The 19,673-nt window shown below is 40.4% G+C and overlaps 1 protein-coding gene across 1 annotated transcript in view; it reads left to right on the forward strand.

The window, feature by feature from the left end:
- The first annotated feature begins 13,514 nt into the window (after positions 1 to 13,514).
- LOC140562931 (urea transporter 1) overlaps positions 13,515 to 19,673 on the forward strand; it is a 21,564-nt gene continuing 15,405 nt past the window's right edge. The window contains exons 1-4 of the mRNA XM_072688796.1: positions 13,515 to 13,626; positions 16,349 to 16,538; positions 16,984 to 17,112; positions 17,739 to 17,931. Of these exons, the coding sequence (XP_072544897.1) occupies positions 13,515 to 13,626; positions 16,349 to 16,538; positions 16,984 to 17,112; positions 17,739 to 17,931 (624 nt within the window). The remainder of the gene's footprint in view (positions 13,627 to 16,348; positions 16,539 to 16,983; positions 17,113 to 17,738; positions 17,932 to 19,673) is intronic.

Below are 19,673 nucleotides of genomic sequence, written 5' to 3' on the forward strand. Positions count from 1 at the left end.
GATGTGAACGAAACGTGAACCTCCAGCTTCTCATTTAAAGGGTTCAATAGAAATACTACATTGACTGTTTAGTAATTACGTCCATTTTTACATAGTCCTTTCGATTTACAGGGTCAAAAGTAATTGGACAGTGACTGCTAAGCAGTGTCATGCCTAGGAGAGGCCTGTTTTCTCAACATTTATACACAAATGAAGATAAGAAAAGATCTGAAGTTGATTCCAAGTGTTAGTTATTTGCAGTTGGTAGCTGTTCATGGGAGCTCTCATTATGGGCCCAAAAAGAGGTGTTGATGCACATGATGAACAACACAAAGATATAAGATAGATAGCAGAAAGCTAGCAGGAACATTAGGAACGGCCAAATCTACAATCTGGTACATTCTTAAAAAGAAGGAATGTACTGGTGAGCTCTGCAACCCCAACACAACTGATAGACCACGAAAGATGATAGAAGAAGAAAGTAGATGTATTAAGTCTTCAATCAAGATACGCCTTCATGAAAATAAATATATGCAAACCACTGGTAAAACCCAAGACCAGAAAGGCCAGATTAGACTGTCCAGTACGGGAACAAGATTTTTTAGACAGATGAAACCAAGATAACTGTGTACCAGGATGATGGGGCAGAGGTGGCTCAGCAGTTAGAGCTCCGGGCTATTGATGACAAGGTTATAGGTTCGAGCTGCCCCTGTTCAAGCTACCACTGTTGGGCCCTTGAGCAAGACCCTTTACCTTGCTCACTGTCCACTGTGTGTGTTTCACCGGTGTGTGTGTGTGTTCACTGCACGGATGGATTAAAAGCAAAAACCAAATTCCATATGTGTCACAAAAATGTCCCAAATGGTGAATATGGTTGTATAAAAAATATAAATAATATGAGAAGAGTGTGGAGATGGAAAGGAAGGGCACATAATCGGGCATGTGTATAGTTGCTAATGTAACTGGGACACTGTTCTTTTATTGAAATCTAGTGACAAAAGTAGCAGGATGATTTCTGAAGTATATAGAGCTATACTTTCAACATACATTAAGTGAAATGGCGCGAAACTGGACAGCGATTCATGGTGTAAAGATAATGACCCAAAACATATCGTGAAAGAAACTCAGAGGCTTCTTAAGGTAAAGAAATGGACAGCTTTGATTATTCACCAGCTTTTCACTTACAGAAAGACAAAACTAAGGGCAGAAAAACTCACAAACAAGCAGCCACTGAAGGCAGCTGCAAATCCGCTGTGGTAGCAAATACACAGGCAAAAATATGAAAATTGTGTCACTGTCCAAATACTTACTGACCTGACTGTAGAACCAGTTACAAAGGGTTCTGTGAATTCTGTGAGTTAGCATGGTTGTATACAGAAACAATGGGCCTCATTTATTAAGCATAGCAAGTTAAATAACTGGATCAACTGGATCATTAGCTGCCATCTTAAAATGCATTAACTGATGCCAGGTCAGCATTCGTACTCTGATATGTTTGCTAAATGTGTGTCATTGCCTTTACTATAAAGAATCTCCTGGAGAAGCCTTTTTTTGAGAGTGTACTGAAGTGCACTGCGAGTCTCTCGTCACTACACAACAGAGACAGAGGAGCGTTACGTTAACGGTGGCTGCTGAGACACTGAAGACGAAACCTCTCTCTAATCTCTGGGGAAATACTATAAAAAGCATAGCTCTGTAGTGCAGCAGAACTGCTGTGTTCTGTGGAATGATTGTGCTCCATTCAATACTTTTGGGATGAGTTGGGAAGATGGGGATGAGGTAGGGTGGTGATCACCATCCAACATGCTGATCTCACTAATGTAATCAAAAGCTCTCCCTGGATAGTAGAAACAGGATACACTCTTTTTAATACCCTTGATTTCTGGAGAAACTGTGAATGAGCAGGTGTCCCAATACTTTTGTCCATATCGAGTACAAGTGCAAGAGCCTCTGCAAGGCCATACCTACCTCTGAGACAAGACATAGTGTGCTTGTGTGTGCTTGCGTGAGTGTGCGTGTGTGTGTGTGTGTGTGTGTGTGTGAGAGAAAGAGAGAGCGGGAGAGAAAGAAAAGAGAGAGTGCTGTATTTTTGGCAACGCTCTCTAAGCGTTCAGGGCTTATTTGCACTGCAGGTAAAGGCCTCAGAGAGTGAACTATTCACTCTCTGAAGGGGTGATGCACAGTGTGTGTGCAAGACAGAGAGAGAGAGAGAGAGAGAGAGAGATAGAGAGAGAGAAAGAGAGAGAGAGAGAGAAAGATTGAGAGAGAGAGAGAGAGAGAGAGAGAGAGAGAGACAGAGAGAGAGAGAGAGATTTTTATGGTCTGCGCGGCTAAATGCAATTTAGAGGCAGCAGTATTTCACAGCACAGCTTAGGCTACTCTCCTGAGGAAAGAAGAGAACACCATAAAGAGAGAGACCAATGGAGAGAGAGAGAGAGAGAGAGAGAGAGAGAGAGAGAGAGAGAGAGAGATGAGAGGGGAGAGATAAAAATCTTTTAGCTAGAAAAAAACTTGAGGAAAGCATGAACGATGAAGGGGAGGAGTAGAAGAAGGAGAAAATAAGAGAACAGAGAAAAACTATAGTCTGGGGAAGGAGAGATCAAATCATGATGAGCGCGAGAGGAGCGAGAAGCGAGGAGCGAGAGGGGTGGGGCCGAAAAGGCCCTTTTTAGTATTCTGAACAGGCCAACAGCTCTCCGTGAAGGAAATATATAAATAACAGTTCAATTAAACCTCAGAGAGGAAAAATGGAGCCACATTTTACGTTTAGGGCCCAGACAGACAGTCAGACAGACACACACACACACACTCTTGCCTGAATATAGTCCATATATACTTGTGAAAGTGTGTAGTGCAATGTGTCTTTATAGCTGCCTTTGCACTGGAGAGTCTTTACACTGTCTATTACACTGACAGCAAAGGTTCAGGTCGAAAGCAAGAAAGAACAGCAAGAACCTTCACATCTCACTCTGACTATTCACCCACTGACTATTCTCCTCCACCCTGGGTCTCGCAGCATTCCTTTACAACTCCTCTCTATCTGCTGTTAAAGAGCAGACTGGTGTCACCTCAGAGAAAAGAGCAGAAATGGCAGAGCTATTTACGTTCCACCCCCACAAGCGCTCCTTCATATCATGGTTGTGAGGATGGACAAGCTTTACATAACTTTGGCAGATACCATCTGACTAGAGATGGAGCGATCAGTGTTTTTGGGGCTGATACTGATCGCTGATACCGGGTCAAGGCTGGATGCCACATTCACCTTTCCAGGGCTTCTGTAATCAGGGGTGCTGTGTGTGCGGGGAAGGGGGGATTCAAGTAAGGTCCTGTGACTGACAGGGGCCCTGAAAATGTATAAATTGAATAATCTGGTAGAGTTGTTTGAGTGGGTTCCAGTGTAATATCTTTTTATGGGGCCCAAAATCAGTAAGTCATAAGCTGTGTTTGCTTGCTGCTATGTTCTGATACTCACAGTACTAGGCTTAGTTATGGACTCTTGATAGGATTATCCGGTTAGGTGTTTAAAAGTCTTTACTCCACTTCCCCCACAATGCTGAGGTATTTTTTTGTAGACCATTTCTCTTTTGGTATTGCCAATTAACTTGTTCGTGGTTGCGAGTTCCAATCCCAAGCCAATTCCTTTATAGATTCTATATAGAATCGCTGAGCTTTTTAAATAACCTTTGAGAACCCTTTTTTAAGACTGTGAGAAGAATTAAATCCTCAAGTAAAGAACGGATACTTAAACAGTTCCTCCTACTGTACTTCATCACTTTCCACCCCTGTATAATACGAGCAATGCAGACAATCACTCAGCTGTAACAACACTTCCTAATGTTGCTTTAGCTGTGTGTCAGGAGGTTGTTCTCTCAGTCGGGGGGGGGGGTTCTTCACTCCTGGGAGAAAGAGGGAAAGAGAGAGAGTAGACTTTGGCCTGTGAGATTGGAATTGACATCTTGTAATCTATTTTGACTGTCAGAACCAGGGGAAACATGAGCATGAGATGCTGCCCAGGCTAACAGCAAAGAGGCAAAGAGAGATGAGAGAGAGAGAGAGAGAGAGAGAGAGAGAGAGAGAGAAAGTGCGATAGAAATAGATGAATAAAACAGACTTGAATATGGCCAAGGCTATGCATCTTTAATCATAACACCATTCTTATGTAAAAAAACTCCTGTTTGGCTTGCTTGTAATCTGCTGCTGAGAAGAATTGGATGGGTGATCATAAAAAAGGAGCCATTGTGTTTAGCCTTAAAAAAAAAAAAAACACAGAAAACTAAAGACGTCAGACTGACGGCCCAGACCTGTCAAAACAGTCACACTCACAGTCTTTCTTCAGCAGAGTCTGAATGAACAACATTCAGCAAAAGAAGACGCAACACCAACTCAAGATGTCAAAAGATAACTATCAAACATTTCCAAAAATCCTTTTATGAAGAATCTGAAGAAAACGAAAAAATTAGCCCAAATCTACTCTAACGCTAGTCTACTCCCTAAGCAATAAGCGTTCAACTACTAAAACTACTAAAAATTAGGTCATTTGTAATAACAGCAGAACCCTTTTTGGTGCTATATTTGGGTGAATCACATAAAAAAAGACTTCCTATAGAACCATCTACAGAACGTTCTCCACCAACATGAAGAACCCTTTAACAGACAAAGAACCATTTAGGATTCAAACTAGTATTTGAGTTTCAATGGTTCTGTAGATAGAACCATTGCCTTTGTTGAAGAACCCTTAAACATTTAACGACAGTTGTACTTTTAACATCTAAAGCTACAACATCAAGCTAGTTTTCACAACTGGTGCATTAGCATATGCTAACTGACACTATATGTCCAAAAGTTTGTAGACACCTGAGAAATCAATTACAATAGTTTGTTTTTTATTCCTTTGCAGCAGTAACTGCCCCTACTCTTCTGCAAAGGCCTTTATCTATAGGACACTATCTTAGATATATTGCTGTGAGGATTTGATGGCATTTAGCCACAAGAACATTAGTGAGGTATATAGCTTTATAGCTTCCACTATAAATCATTCACTATTGGGAATGGGAATTAATCATTCACTATCTATTGGGAATTATTTGGTTAATATTATAAATTCTTCTGTATTTACTAAGAATGCTGTTTGAGAATTGTTTGAGATTGTAAGACTTATTTAACTTTATTTAATTTGCAGTTCAGTATCTACTATGATTTAGTCAGTTTCTGCTATTCAGTAAGCTCTAACTTACTGTACTTCTTATGTACTACAATATGTACTAGAATACCCTTTTAAAATATTTCTCCCAACCATGACAAAGAACCTGTCCAGCCCATCTCACTCTCTCTCTCTCTCTCTCTCTCTCTCTCTCTCCTCTCTCTCTCTCGTAGCGTCATTAATAAGGAAAATATTTCACAGTCTTCTAAGTTTTAGTTTTAGTCTGTTTCCAATTTGCTTGCTGAAGCCCGTAATTTCAGAATTTACAGCTGACACTTCAATGCATGAGAGCATGAGCCTGACCCAGTTTGGGCTGCCTTCTCGCACACACTTACGGCTGCCTGCTCTGATTAACCTGCAGGCATGTGAGGATCCACAGCAGGCTAAATAATTGGAGATGGATCTGTGTTGAAGTGTGTGTGTGTGTGTGTGTGTGTGTATGTGTGTGTGGTGTTCATGGGGTTTGCATAGCACTCCTATAAAGAATAGAGAAGACAGGGAAGGTAAGGCTAGGGGAGTGTGTGATGTATTATACACAACACAGAAAAGATGTATAATCCCTCCCAGCCTTGATACGGCACTGGTCGCCATGGAGATAGAAAGAGGGATGGATGTAGAGAAAGTGTAAAGGGATGGTGAGTGGGAGAAAGTTTACACTGTGGTTTGAAATGAAAGCAGCGTGATATATGATTAACAGCCAGTGCTGTAATTATTTCATATATATATATATATATATATATATATATATGTATGTATATATATGTGTGGGGTGTGTGTGTGGGGTGTGTGTGTGTGTGTGTGTGTGTGTGTGTGTGTGTGTGTGTGCAGTGAGGTTCGCACATACATACATACACAACAGTGCTGTGTTGAGGTCTGGGCTAGACGTTCTATGGTACCTGAGCAGTCAGTTCTCCTAGATGGGTGGGATCCCATCCTTCATCTCACTGCTGCTGTCTACATCCAAGCTATCGCTAAGTAGATTTATTAACTCTTATTAGACACTAATATTAGAATAAATGTAAATCACATTCATACAAAATGCAGTGATTTTACATCACTCTGTTCAATCAAACATCTCCAAAGCTCTCCTCATGGGAGTCTAGTATTATTAACCAACACCTGGTTTGGTAAATCAGTGCTTAATGATGGTAAATCAGGATAGCTGGTGATGGAATTAAACAAATCACACACTGGCTGGAGGCATCCAGGAGTCTGGAACCAAGCTTTGTACTTCAGACTAGCTCACAAGTTCACAACTACTTTCTTCAGAATGAGAAATACTTGTTTCTTTTTAATGTATTTATGTTTACCCTCATATGTTCTACTGTGATATGATGTTTGTACAGGTAAAACATGCATTGCTGAGATAAATGATTTTAATTAAAGTGCCTAAAATCTCTGCATAGTACTGTATATGCATAACTATGTATATGGAGCATCCCACACATACGCAAATGCAAAGAACTGTGTATGTGTGCGTGTGTATGTGTGAGTATATTTGCATGTGTACACTCATACATGCACACATGTAATTGAAAATAAGGGCATTGAGAATTGCTACATGAAAAATGCAGCGCTGTATTCTTCACACACGTCCAGACTGCTCCCCTGAGCTCCATGCATGAGCTACTACACTGCTCTGCTCTACTGCTATGTGATCTCTGAGGAGGGTAGCACACACCCACACACACCATAAGCGCACATGAACACACACACAGGCATGCACATAGTGATTTGTGAAGAGCTGTGCCAGTGCCCGAGAGAGCCATTAGCAGAGTGGCATGGCAGATGCCTCTGTTCTGCATGACTAACACAGCCTGCAGAGTTAACGCACGCACACTCACACACATTACACACACACCCTCTATTTTTTGTCTAACTCTAACTATTGTTACCAAAACACCATACAACACCATCAAACAAAAGATTTGTGCCCAGAAAGAGAAACAGACAGTGAGAGAGAAATACAAAGAGAGTGTGCATGTAAGAGTGTGTGTGAGAGAAAGAGACAATGAGGACAAGTGGACATAAGCAGTGATTAGGTCTCCTGATGGAGTATTTCCATAGCCTATAAAAGTGCAGCTCTTTACCACTATATACTAATACCCTCCTGCTGTTTACCTTTGACCACCCATTACTTTCCACTAACAACCCACTACATACAACTAATCTCCTGCTATCTACCTATAACCACTCATTATCTACCACTAACTACCCATTACATACCACTAATCTCTTGCTATCTACCTTTAACCACTTATTATCTACCACTAACTACCCACTATATACCACTAATCTCTTGTTATCTTCCTATAACCACTCCTTATCTACCACTAACTACCCACTGTATTTATATATCACTAACCTCTCGCTATCTACCTATAACCACTCATTATCTACCACTAACTACCCATTACATACCACTAATCTCTCGCTATTTACCTATAACCACTTATTATCTACCACTAACTACCCACTATATATATATATATCACTAACCTCTCGCTATCTACCTATAACCACTTATTATCTACCACTAACTACCCACTATATATATATATCACTAACCTCTCGCTATCTACCTATAACCACTCATTATCTACCACTAACTACCCATTACATACCACTAATCTCTTGCTATCTACCTTTAACCACTTATTATCTACCACTAACTACCCACTATATACCACTAATCTCTTGCTATCTACCTATAACCACTCCTTATCTACCACTAACTACCCACTGTATTTATATATCACTAACCTCTCGCTATCTACCTATAACCACTCATTATCTACCACAAACTACCCACTATATATATATATCACTAACCTCTCGCTATCTACCTATAACCACTCATTATCTACCACTAACTACCCATTACATACCACTAATCTCTTGCTATCTACCTTTAACCACTTATTATCTACCACTAACTACCCACTATATACCACTAATCTCTTGCTATCTACCTATAACCACTCCTTATCTACCACTAACTACCCACTGTATTTATATATCACTAACCTCTCGCTATCTACCTATAACCACTCATTATCTACCACAAACTACCCACTATATATATATCACTAACCTCTCGCTATCTACCTATAACCACTCATTATCTACCACAAACTACCCACTATATATATATATCACTAACCTCTCGCTATTTACCTATAACCACTTATTATCTACCACTAACTACCCACTATATACTACTAATCTCTTGCTATCTACCTATAACCACTCCTTATCTACCACTAAAGACTCACTATCTGCATTATCTACCATTAGACTCATTAAAAAGCCCTTCCTGAGTAGAAGATGCTGTGTTAGAGCAAGAAATCACTAAAATGGGAAGGGCAGGGTTTGGGAACCAATGATCTAATTCACTCTTTAGATATATACGATATAATCTGTTCACAATTATTTTCTCCAACCACTAAATTTCTATTGGAATAATAGGAAAATGGTTGATAGATTCTGGGGAACACATTCAGTGGTGAAGTAGTGGTAGTGGAAATGTCTTCTTCTGTTCTGAAAAGCATTCATCAGGCTAGCAGATTCTGCTTCCTGCATCCTTCATCTGAATAACCTTTTAAAGTGCAAGTCACACAAACACACACACACACACACACACACACTTAGATGCATTGAAAGGTGCTGCTGGTTCAATTAAAAAAAGAGAGTGGCCAGTAACATTGATCCTGGTGTCACTGGCCAGACACAAACACCGTAAGAACAGAGAAGACTGATTGTAAGAGATCTGGGAATCTTGTCCATCCAGCTTTATGTTATTCAATGGTACAGAATTAGGAAATAATCATTACAAGAGTGTTATTAAATGTCATATATATATATATATATATATATATATATATATATATATGCATGGATCATAACGTACCAGTTAGTAGAACATGATAGATTAGATGTTTCATTTGCCTTGAAATTATCTTTATGGTTTATGGTGGTATCTATTCCAAAACTGTGTATATCACACATTTCTACTCGTACACTATTTCACAACTTAAAATTTTTTATTGTTTTGTCCAGGGGTTTCATCCAAAATAATGTCTAAACCACTTTGGACTTTTGTTTTTTCACCAAAACAGACTTAACTGCTTTTGAAAATGCAGAATTCTCTGTAAATACACACACAAGCCAATTATCTAAAGTACAGGGTTGAGATGCATTTAAGGTATAAACTCTCTTTCACTGGGTGTTTAACCTCTAACACACACACTCTCTCTCTCTCTGACCCTGCCCCACGAATCATTTACACACTTCACACACACACCAACACCAAGCCATCCCTCTACATTCGACCTTCAGCTTCCCACTCATCCACCCACACCCCAGAGAAGTGCGACCCTAGATAACAACTACATGATCAGGGAGCTTTACTGCAAAACAATACACAGGCAAGCAATTATACTCACACACCCACACACACACCAGGAATATAACGCAAGACCATTCTTTGTATCTGTTTCTGCATCTGTTTAGCGCCCAAACTGCCTGGATCAGTATCTGTATTCAGATTTAACGTGTAATAAAGTGGGCATGATAAACAATGTCAATTTTCTTCATACATCATACATGAACACACTGAAGTAATTACAGTATGGACCCAAATGGGACTGGAACAACACATCCTATTAATTATCATTATGCACCCTTATGTATTATAACGCACAGCAGTACAGAATTTGTCCAACCATGGGAGTGTACACACACACACACACACACACACACACACACACACACACACACATATACACACACATAAACACTCACACTAGTGTTTAGGGCAATAAAAGCACACACTCAGATTGGTGGGCATCCACGTCAGTGCCCAGGCAGTAGTTGGGGGTTAGGTGCCTTGCTCAAGGAATGCTTCATCTCAGGGGCACTGCCAGGGATTTTGGCCCCAATGAAAATTATTATGTATTACGCTGGACCCCATAACTCTGCCAAAAATACAATAACACATTTAGGGCCCCCAGCAGTCACAGGTTCTTAGAACCGCCCAAACTTCCCCCCTCACATAATATGCTCCTTAATCAGCCATAGATGCTGGCCCTGGGGATCAAACCAGCAACCTTCTGGTGCCAATCCCAAACCCATGGTGGGTAATTCTTTACCTGTTTCCAACACAGATCAAACAACTTGCTTTGCTTAATGTATTACTATAATTAATTAAATAATAATAATTAAATATAATTTATTCAAAAATCTGAGATGCCTATGTAGTTAAAAATACATATACACATAGTATAAAACTATGTGAGTATGTGTGAGTGTGTGAGTTTGTGTGTGTGCACGTGTGTATGTGTATGTGCAAGAGCTGTTGTCATTGAACAGTAATTGACCGCTACTGTCCATTCAAGAAGCGTGTCCCTCTGTCAATTACTTGGTCTTCTGCACACACGCACAAACAGGCTGAAGGTGATTTGTCATGTATAAGCACATATACAAAGAGAGAGAAGGGGGGGGGGGGCTGGACAAGATATTGCTGTGTTGTGTGCATTTATTCTAGTGAGTGCCCTTTAAATGTTAAAGCAGACTTGTGGTCCATGGTGACCAAAAAGGACATGGCCTTTGATTAAGGTGAAGGAAAAGAGAAGAATACTAATGAGGACACCTCTCCCTCTCCCTCTCTCTCCCTCTTCCTCTCCCTCTCTCTGCTTCTCTCTCTGGATGTCCCTATACTTTTTTGAACTTTGCTACAGGTTTTACACTCACCTCTATCTTTCCCTGCCAAGAGGCAGTAAGACTCAGCGGTTTGCTGTGTTCTGTCTGCCAGCTCGAAACACCATTCTGAACACGCAGGCATCATTAGCCGAGCACAGAGTGCAAAACGACCTCCTGTCACCAGGCAGCCTCATCTGTCCACACACACAATATCTGTCACATGCTCACTCTCGCTTTTAGACCATGCAGAGATACACAGTGTGCAACAATACCATTCAAGTAAATACAGAATAAAATGATAGATATTAGTGTAAGACTGAGGCTTAAACCAGAATAGGTGTGGCTTAAAACAAATGAGCATGACCTGCTGGAAGTGCATGCGTTTGTTGACCGCAACAGATTACTGACCTAAGACGTGCTGGCATTAGAAACATGCATAAGCAATTTAATTTAGACTGCAGTCTAATGCTTGGAATGGACATGCTTATTGACCTATTGGCTACTTAGGTATGAACATGTGGTATTTAATTACACTGAAGGTTCTCAGTACTCTGTTGTGTTGGTTGGTGTAGTGTAGTGAGTAACACAGCTCTCCCTGTGGCTGACTAGGTTTTGATTCCTGGCTGGGAAGCTACAAATCTGGCTGTGGTATCCTAAGAAAAATTTTCAAGGTGAAAACCACCGCTAAACGAGAGGGACATAAAGACTTGCTTTACATTGGTCACACCTTGAGGACTCCTAAGCCTTTTGAAATGATGGTATGCACACTTTTTGGAATGTTACATCTGGTTTAAGTTGTTTACACAGCACTCTACAGTAACAACATGTACCAACAGTCAAACATGGTGGTGGTAGTTTGATGATATGGGGATGCTTTGCAGCTTCAGGGCCTGGGTGACTTGCTATACTTGACGGAACCATTAATTCTGCTCTGTAGCAGAAAATCCTGCAGGTCCTGAAAAATTATTGTCTTGACGTCAAATCAAGTCGTAAGCTAGGAGCAGCATCTAAATAAGAAAATTAGAGATATTTATCATTTTTTGCTTTTAGCAGAATCATCTTTACAGCCATTTCCAAATGCTTGCAGTTTAGAGACGCTAGGCAGGACGAGCAAGGTTGTTCTGAGTCAAAACAACCTTTTTCACTTTCACTTTTTCCCATTTTTTCACCTCGTCCTAGCGTAAAAATCTTTCTTTTTTTGCGATAAGTGTTTTAAAAAAGTTTTTCTATTCAGGTTTTTTTTTTTTGTTGCACATTTTAAATTGTCAAAAACGTGGTGAATGGAAAGAGGCTTTACGGTCACCTCAGGCACCTAATAAACATGTACTGATGTCATTGGTAAACTTTTCCTTTTATTATATTCTTCATATTTCACAGTTGTAAATTACTAATGAAGAGAGAGAATTATTGTGTTTTGTGTTTCCTCATGTTCCTCATGTTTCTCCTTTACTTCACACTTGGAGGAACGCGGCAGGTCCCCAGCTTCACCACACCACCAGTGACTCCTCTGTTCTCCATATTTATATCTATTTAATCCAGTCTGCACTGTTCTTTACTGCTGCACTTAGCACTTTACTTTAAATATACAACTCTGCACATGTTAAGTTTACAGGTGTGTCTGTGCGTGTATGTCACTGTGTGTGTGTGTGTAGGATGGGTGTGTTTGTTACTTCTGTAATGTCAGTTATCGTGCACTGTGAGCTACTGTAACCAAAAACAAATTCCTTGTATGTGTAAGTATACTTGACCAATAAAGTCCGATTCTGATTCTGATTCTGACCAGCTAACACACGCCTGTGCCGGCCAATTGCGCTCCCTTGGGTTCGGCTGCTGATGGCAAATTTGAACTTGCGACCCCCGGGCCGTAGTCATGATAATACAGCTTTGTCTTGTTCGGTTGAGTCCTCTCTTTTTCACTCCCTCTCTGTCTGTTTATCTCTAAGCATAGTCATTTGCTCTTATTTGAGAAAGGCTCCCCAAATCTTGCATTATGTAAACAGTGCGTGTTGTTAAGTCGTCAGTGAGCTGTTGTATTACACTGCATTACATAAGACAGCAGCACACAGCCTTCCTCAGTCCTCGGAGTTCAGCACAGGTGCCAGCTTCCAAGCAAAATACAAATCCCCTCACAGCTCCCCTCCCAGCTGAACAGCCATCCGTAAAGTAACACACAGACATTACAAAGATTACAGGAGAGACCAGCAGAGTTGGTCTCAATAAATTCAGTTGCAATAGGTTCTAATAGTCAACAATTTCTCAACATGCACTCTTTTACTGCTCATCAAGCTTAACCACACAGAACAGGATCAAAGAGTAACTGAAGAGTGAGTGATTGGTGAAGAAGGATAGAGGCTACTGGTCGAGTGAACATTGGCCGTTGGTTGAATACATAACCAGAAAACAAGTGATGTTGATAGTGTTCATATTAACCATCACAGGAGTGGACAGGATGTGTGAGAGAGGGGGGGGGGGGTTAGGGGAAGAGTGCGGTGGTTAAAGAACAAAAGAGGTAAAGAAACAAGTGACAAAAAGGACAGACATAAAGAGAGAGTGAGAAAGGGAGAGAGAGAGAGAGAGAGAGAGAGAGAGAGTAAAGTGGACTCAGCTGCACAAGCATAGCAGGTCACTGTTAGCAATGATTCCTGCTGAAAAGTCGCCTCAGCGGCCGACGGGCCTGAAGCAGCAGCTGCTCCAAAAACTGCTCTACTGCACCGGAGACATGCAGCACTTCCACACTCACATGCAGGGTAAGAGTTCACACCAGCACTGGCTACACCTCTCTCTCTCTTTCTATCTTTCTCTTTCTCTATTCAACACCGTACTGCAACCCTTGTTCCTTTTGGGGAGGTGAAAGCAGGTTCTCTGAGGCTGGCTGAGCTTTTGTTGCTGTAGAACTCCACTGTGCTTTATAAGCATTAGGTTGAGACCTTGAGACTCAGAAATTGCATAAGCGTGCACACACACACACACACACACACACACACACACTAACACACACACTAACACACACACACTAACACACACACACACACACACACACACACACACACACTAACACACACACACACTTTTTATCATATAACATGCTACAGTTATGCTCGGTTAGAAGTTCACATACACTCATCATGGACATACATGTAATGTCAGTATTGTTTTTCAGGATCAGAACGAGTGAACAACAAATATCTATATCTGTAATAGCAAAAACAAGAACTTGTGCACATGTTTGATTTTGAGGGCTTTTCTGCCATCAACACAAGGTCTGAATTATACATACAGGGTCAAAACATACATACACCCACTCAGATTACAAACAGGTTATTAATTCAGTGGTGCTGAAAGTTCTTCACAATGTCTTTTAACTTGCCATGGCCAAGACCTCATAACTACCAGTTACCAGTTAGTGATTGGCAACAGCTGGTAGCTTCTCTGAGTCCACATAAAAAGGCTTTGTTTGACAGCATTCAATTGACCAACACACTGGAACACATAAAAGTCCAAGGCAATGGAGCAATTTCTAAACAACTGCAGATTCCGAGATTGTCCAAACAACTTGTTCAAACAACTGTACACTGGGTGGTGTAGCTACTTTACCAATGTACACCACCCACCACCTGGCCCTCCCTTCTACACAGGCTGTTTACAGCACCTATTCAGTTTTCGTCTGAAAACAAAAAAGAAAAGAAAAATGGCTTTTGGGTTCATTTAGGTTTAAAGTTAGTACAGTTAATGTTAGGGTTAGGTTTAGAGTTAGTACAGTTAATGTTTAGAGTTAATGTTAGGGTTAGGTTTAGAGTTAGTACAGTTAATGTTTAGGGTTAATGTTAGGGTTAGGTTTAGAGTTAGTACAGTTAATGTTTAGGGTTAATGTTAGGGTTAGGTTTAGAGTTAGTACAGTTAATGTTTAGGGTTAATGTTAGGGTTAGGTTTAGAGTTAGTACAGTTAATGTTAGGGTTAGGTTTAGAGTTAGTACAGTTAATGTTTAGGGTTAGGTTTAGAGTTAGTACAGTTAATGTTTAGGGTTAATGTTAGGGTTAGGTTTAGAGTTAGTACAGTTAATGTTAGGGTTAGGTTTAGAGTTAGTACAGTTAATGTTTAGGGTTAGGTTTAGAGTTAGTACAGTTAATGTTTAGGGTTAATGTTAGGGTTAGGTTTAGAGTTAGTACAGTTAATGTTTAGGGTTAATGTTAGGGTTAGGTTTAGAGTTAGTACAGTTAATGTTTAGGGTTAATGTTAGGGTTAGGTTTAGAGTTAGTACAGTTAATGTTTAGGGTTAATGTTAGGGTTAGGTTTAGAGTTAGTACAGTTAATGTTAGGGTTAGGTTTAGAGTTAGTACAGTTAATGTTTAGGGTTAGGTTTAGAGTTAGTACAGTTAATGTTTAGGGTTAATGTTAGGGTTAGGTTTAGAGTTAGTACAGTTAATGTTAGGGTTAGGTTTAGAGTTAGTACAGTTAATGTTTAGGGTTAATGTTAGGGTTAGGTTTAGAGTTAGTACAGTTAATGTTTAGGGTTAATGTTAGGGTTAGGTTTAGAGTTAGTACAGTTAATGTTTAGGGTTAGGTTTAGAGTTAGTACAGTTAATGTTTAGGGTTAATGTTAGGGTTAGGTTTAGAGTTAGTACAGTTAATGTTTAGTATTAGTGTTAGGGTTAGGTTTAGAGTTAGTACAGTTAATGTTTAGGGTTAATGTTAGGGTTAGGTTTAGAGTTAGTACAGTTAATGTTAGGGTTAGGTTTAGAGTTAGTACAGTTAATGTTTAGGGTTAATGTTAGGGTTAGGTTTAGAGTTAGTACAGTTAATGTTTAGGGTTAGGTTTAGAGTTAGTACAGTTAATGTTTAGGGTTAGGTTTAGAGTTAGTACAGTTAATGTTTAGGGTTAATGTTAGGGTTAGGTTTAGAGTTAGTACAGTTAATGTTTAGTATTAGTGTTAGGGTTAGGTTTAGAGTTAGTACAGTTAATGTTTAGGGTTAATGTTAGGGTTAGGTTTAGAGTTAGTACAGTTAATGTTTAGGGTTAATGTTATGGTTAGGTTTAGAGTTAGTACAGTTAATGTTTAGGGTTAGGTTTAGAGTTAGTACAGTTCATGTTTAGGGTTAGGTTTAGAGTTAGTACATTTAATGTTTAGTATTAGTGTTAGGGTTAGGTTTAGAGTTAGTACAGTTAATGTTTAGTATTAGTGTTAGGGTTAGGTTTAGAGTTAGTACAGTTAATGTTTAGGGTTAATGTTAGGGTTAGGTTTAGAGTTAGTACAGTTAATGTTTAGGGTTAATGTTATGGTTAGGTTTAGAGTTAGTACAGTTAATGTTTAGGGTTAGGTTTAGAGTTAGTACAGTTCATGTTTAGTATTAATGTTAGGGTTAGGTTTAGAGTTAGTAAAGTTAATGTTTAGGGTTAATGTTAGGGTTAGGTTCAGTTCTTTCTCGATAATATAGTAAAACAAACATGTTTGTGTGTGCATGTATGTCAGACCAGGCGATTTCTGTGCAGCTGCTGGAGTGGAGTTTGCGGGGTGTGTCCAGTGTGATTATGGTGGATAACCCTGTGAGTGGAGCTCTGATTCTGACTGCTCTGACAGTGTCCAGCCGCTGGCAAGCTCTACTTGGCAGTGCCGGCCTTCTCACCTCCACAATCACAGCCATCATCATTGGCCATGAGCGGTCAGGAAAACTCCCCTCTGTCTCACTCACTCTCTCTTTCTTTCACACACACACACACACACACACACACACACACACACACACACACACACAGGCACACACAGCTACATGGAACATAGCATATTTTTAGTTGGTGCTGGGTCTGCTAAACATTTGTAGGTGTCCTAGAACCTCCAAGACTTAAAGTAAGCCAGGCTGTTCCTAGACTGTTCTACCACTATCCCATGGTTCTAAGATTGTATCTGTTCTTAGACTGTTCTACTCCTATCACATATGAATGTTCTCTTCCATTCTCACTTTTCTTAGACCGCTCTCCCCTTCAATTTTTTTGGTACTGTGCGGTGTGGCCAGTGTACGGCGGACTTTAGACTGCTTGTGTATTTGTGCATGTACGAATCATATTGTTCTATGCTGCTATATAACAGTAAACAACTGGTATTTACAGACAGGAGGTGTCCAGGGGCCAATATGGTTATAATGGGATGCTGGTGGCATTGCTGATTGGTGTGTTCAGCTCTGCAGGAGACTGGTACTGGTGGCTCCTGCTACCTGCATGTCTTGCTGGAGCAACAACGTAAGATACACACACAAACTCTCTCCTACACACACACATGCACACACATAGTCAGGATTAAAGGGTTGTCTATGTGTCCCATATGTACATTACATGGACAAATGTATTGGGACACACCCCTTCAGGTGTTTCATTAAGTCCTATTGCCACATGAAAATCTTAATGCTCCAGCAAACTAAGACTTTTTGGACAGTTGTATCCTTTCAACTATGTGGGAAGACCCTTTTCTGTTCCAGCATGACTGCAAACCAGGCCCTCTCACCCCACATCAGTGTCTGACAAATGCTCTTCTAGATGAATGGGCAAAAACGTCCCACATATACACTCCAGAATCTCAGAAAAGTAGAAGCTGTTAATGCTGCAAAGGGCGACCAACTGCATATTAATGCGTATGGATTCACAAGAGGATGTCATAAAAGCTTGTGTAGGTGTAAAGTGTAGGTGTCCCAATACTTTTGTCCTTATAGTGTATATTAACATGGCTAAGAGGCATCTACATTGACAGGAAAGTGCTACTTTTTAACCAAAAAGAAATGCTTTTACATTTTCTGTTAGAGCATTTATAAATAGCACTTACCTCTCTCTCTTTTCCTCTCTCTTTCTCTCTCGCTCTTTCTCTCTCCTAGTACCTTTGTGTCCAGTGGCCTGGCCCCAGTTTTAGACAAGTGGGATCTCCCAGTGAGTGTGTTTCCCTTCAACACTGTACTGCTGCTGTATCTGGCCTGCACTGGCACTCATAATCCTTATTACCCTAACTTCCCTGCCTTGCCACTGGTGGCACCATTGAGCACCAATAACACACAGCTCGACATGCCACAGGTAAGTATAAATGACTGTAGCAAACATCCAACATGTCCTAAAACCAGTACACAACAGTGTGATAAAAATACAGGGAAAAAAAGAACAACATCTCTAGACACATCTATAACATATAACACATCTATAACATATCTATATCTAGCTGCGTTTACACTATAGACCAAATTACGCCCGGGTCAATAGTGGTAAGCAGACGTGAGGGGTGTATAGTGCTACACAGCAAGACATGTCAATTACTCATAATACAAAATACACAGTTTTGTGTTTGTATTTGTCAGGCTTTTTTATGTACTCAGTTTCTCTCGTTTTTGAATTCCTGTCATTTTCAGCTTGTTAATTTCACACTCCCATACTCCCTAGTAAAGTACAGAAACTGCCAAGTATCAAAAAAGCAGATATTTAAACAAAACGTTGTCAATACTACATTTTAAAAATATATATTTCTAATTTTGCCCTATTTCCTACCAAATTTGAAAGACCAAATACCCAATCCCTGTTCGTATTAACTTGCCCTATCACTAGCAATGCCCCAACACGAAGAGGGTAAAGACTAGCACATGTCTCCTCTGGCACATGCCCCCAGCCACTGCAGCATCTCTAGGCAGCCGGCATACTTGGTGGAATGCACCGGATCTCTAGCTTCGATAAAACAGCTAACAGACGCCTCTGCTGACCAACATCACACTAGGAGTGATGTGGGGAAGATGTGCCATCAACTCACCCCTAAAAGAGCAAGGCCAATGGTGCTCTCTCAGACTCTGGCTGCTAATGGCAACCAACAAATACTTTTAATTGTATGGCACGACACTTGTCCTTTTATTTCTAGACGTCTTGTCAACATCTGCTCAATTAGTTTTTGCTAGGTGGGCAGAAGCCGCAGAAGTCACAAGTAAATGGTAAAAACGTTTGGCCCAGTCGACTTAAAAAACATGTGGTTACTCTCTCTATACCCTTCTCTATTAAAAAATATATATATTCTTAATGTACACCCTGCAAAAACATGGCACAGCTATGCTAGGTTTGTTACTGTTATGACATCAAGTGAATATGCTGTAAAGATAATAATATATGCAGCAAACCTTTTTGACTTTTTGCAGTCACTCTGCTTTTGATTCAATTGTTCATAAACAGGCACTGAAACAAAGCTTTAAGCTGAGTAATTTGGAAAAAATAAATAAATTAGCTTTGTCCTATGTAAGGATATTTGCTGAATGCCTTAGCTTAGGCAAGTCATGGAAGTGACTGCCACATGAAAAACTAGTGAGGTGGAGATGGAAACGTGGAGTGGACTAATGTTCACTACATTACAGGGACTACTTCTATTAAAACCCAGGCCTTAGGCATTCAAGCTGGTTTGTGATTTGCAGCCTTGCTGCAGTTCCGCCCTGTCAGGGGCCTTTCAGGCCTCATAAATATACAGCTCCCCGGCATCAGGTGCATCAGGCACGTCTCCATGGAGACGACTTGAGCTAGGACTGAATGAGGGGTGGAAGGAGGACACAAAAGTGTGAAGAGAGAGGGAAGGAAAGCTGAGAGAGAGTGAAAGTGAGAGAGAGAGAGAGAGAGAGAGAGAGAGAGAGAAGCCATAACTTTGATAGGCTCAGCTCTTTCATCTCCCTGTGTCATTAATAATCTGGTGGGGAGATAGGAGTTTACAGGGCTCTCCCACCGTCCTCACTGTCTCCCACTGTGAAAGAGTCTTTCATCTTGTAGCCTATATCCTAAAGTCCAGCTGCAGCCTT

The sequence above is a fragment of the Salminus brasiliensis genome, chromosome 9, assembly GCF_030463535.1.
Source record: "Salminus brasiliensis chromosome 9, fSalBra1.hap2, whole genome shotgun sequence".
Taxonomy (NCBI): domain Eukaryota; kingdom Metazoa; phylum Chordata; class Actinopteri; order Characiformes; family Bryconidae; genus Salminus; species Salminus brasiliensis.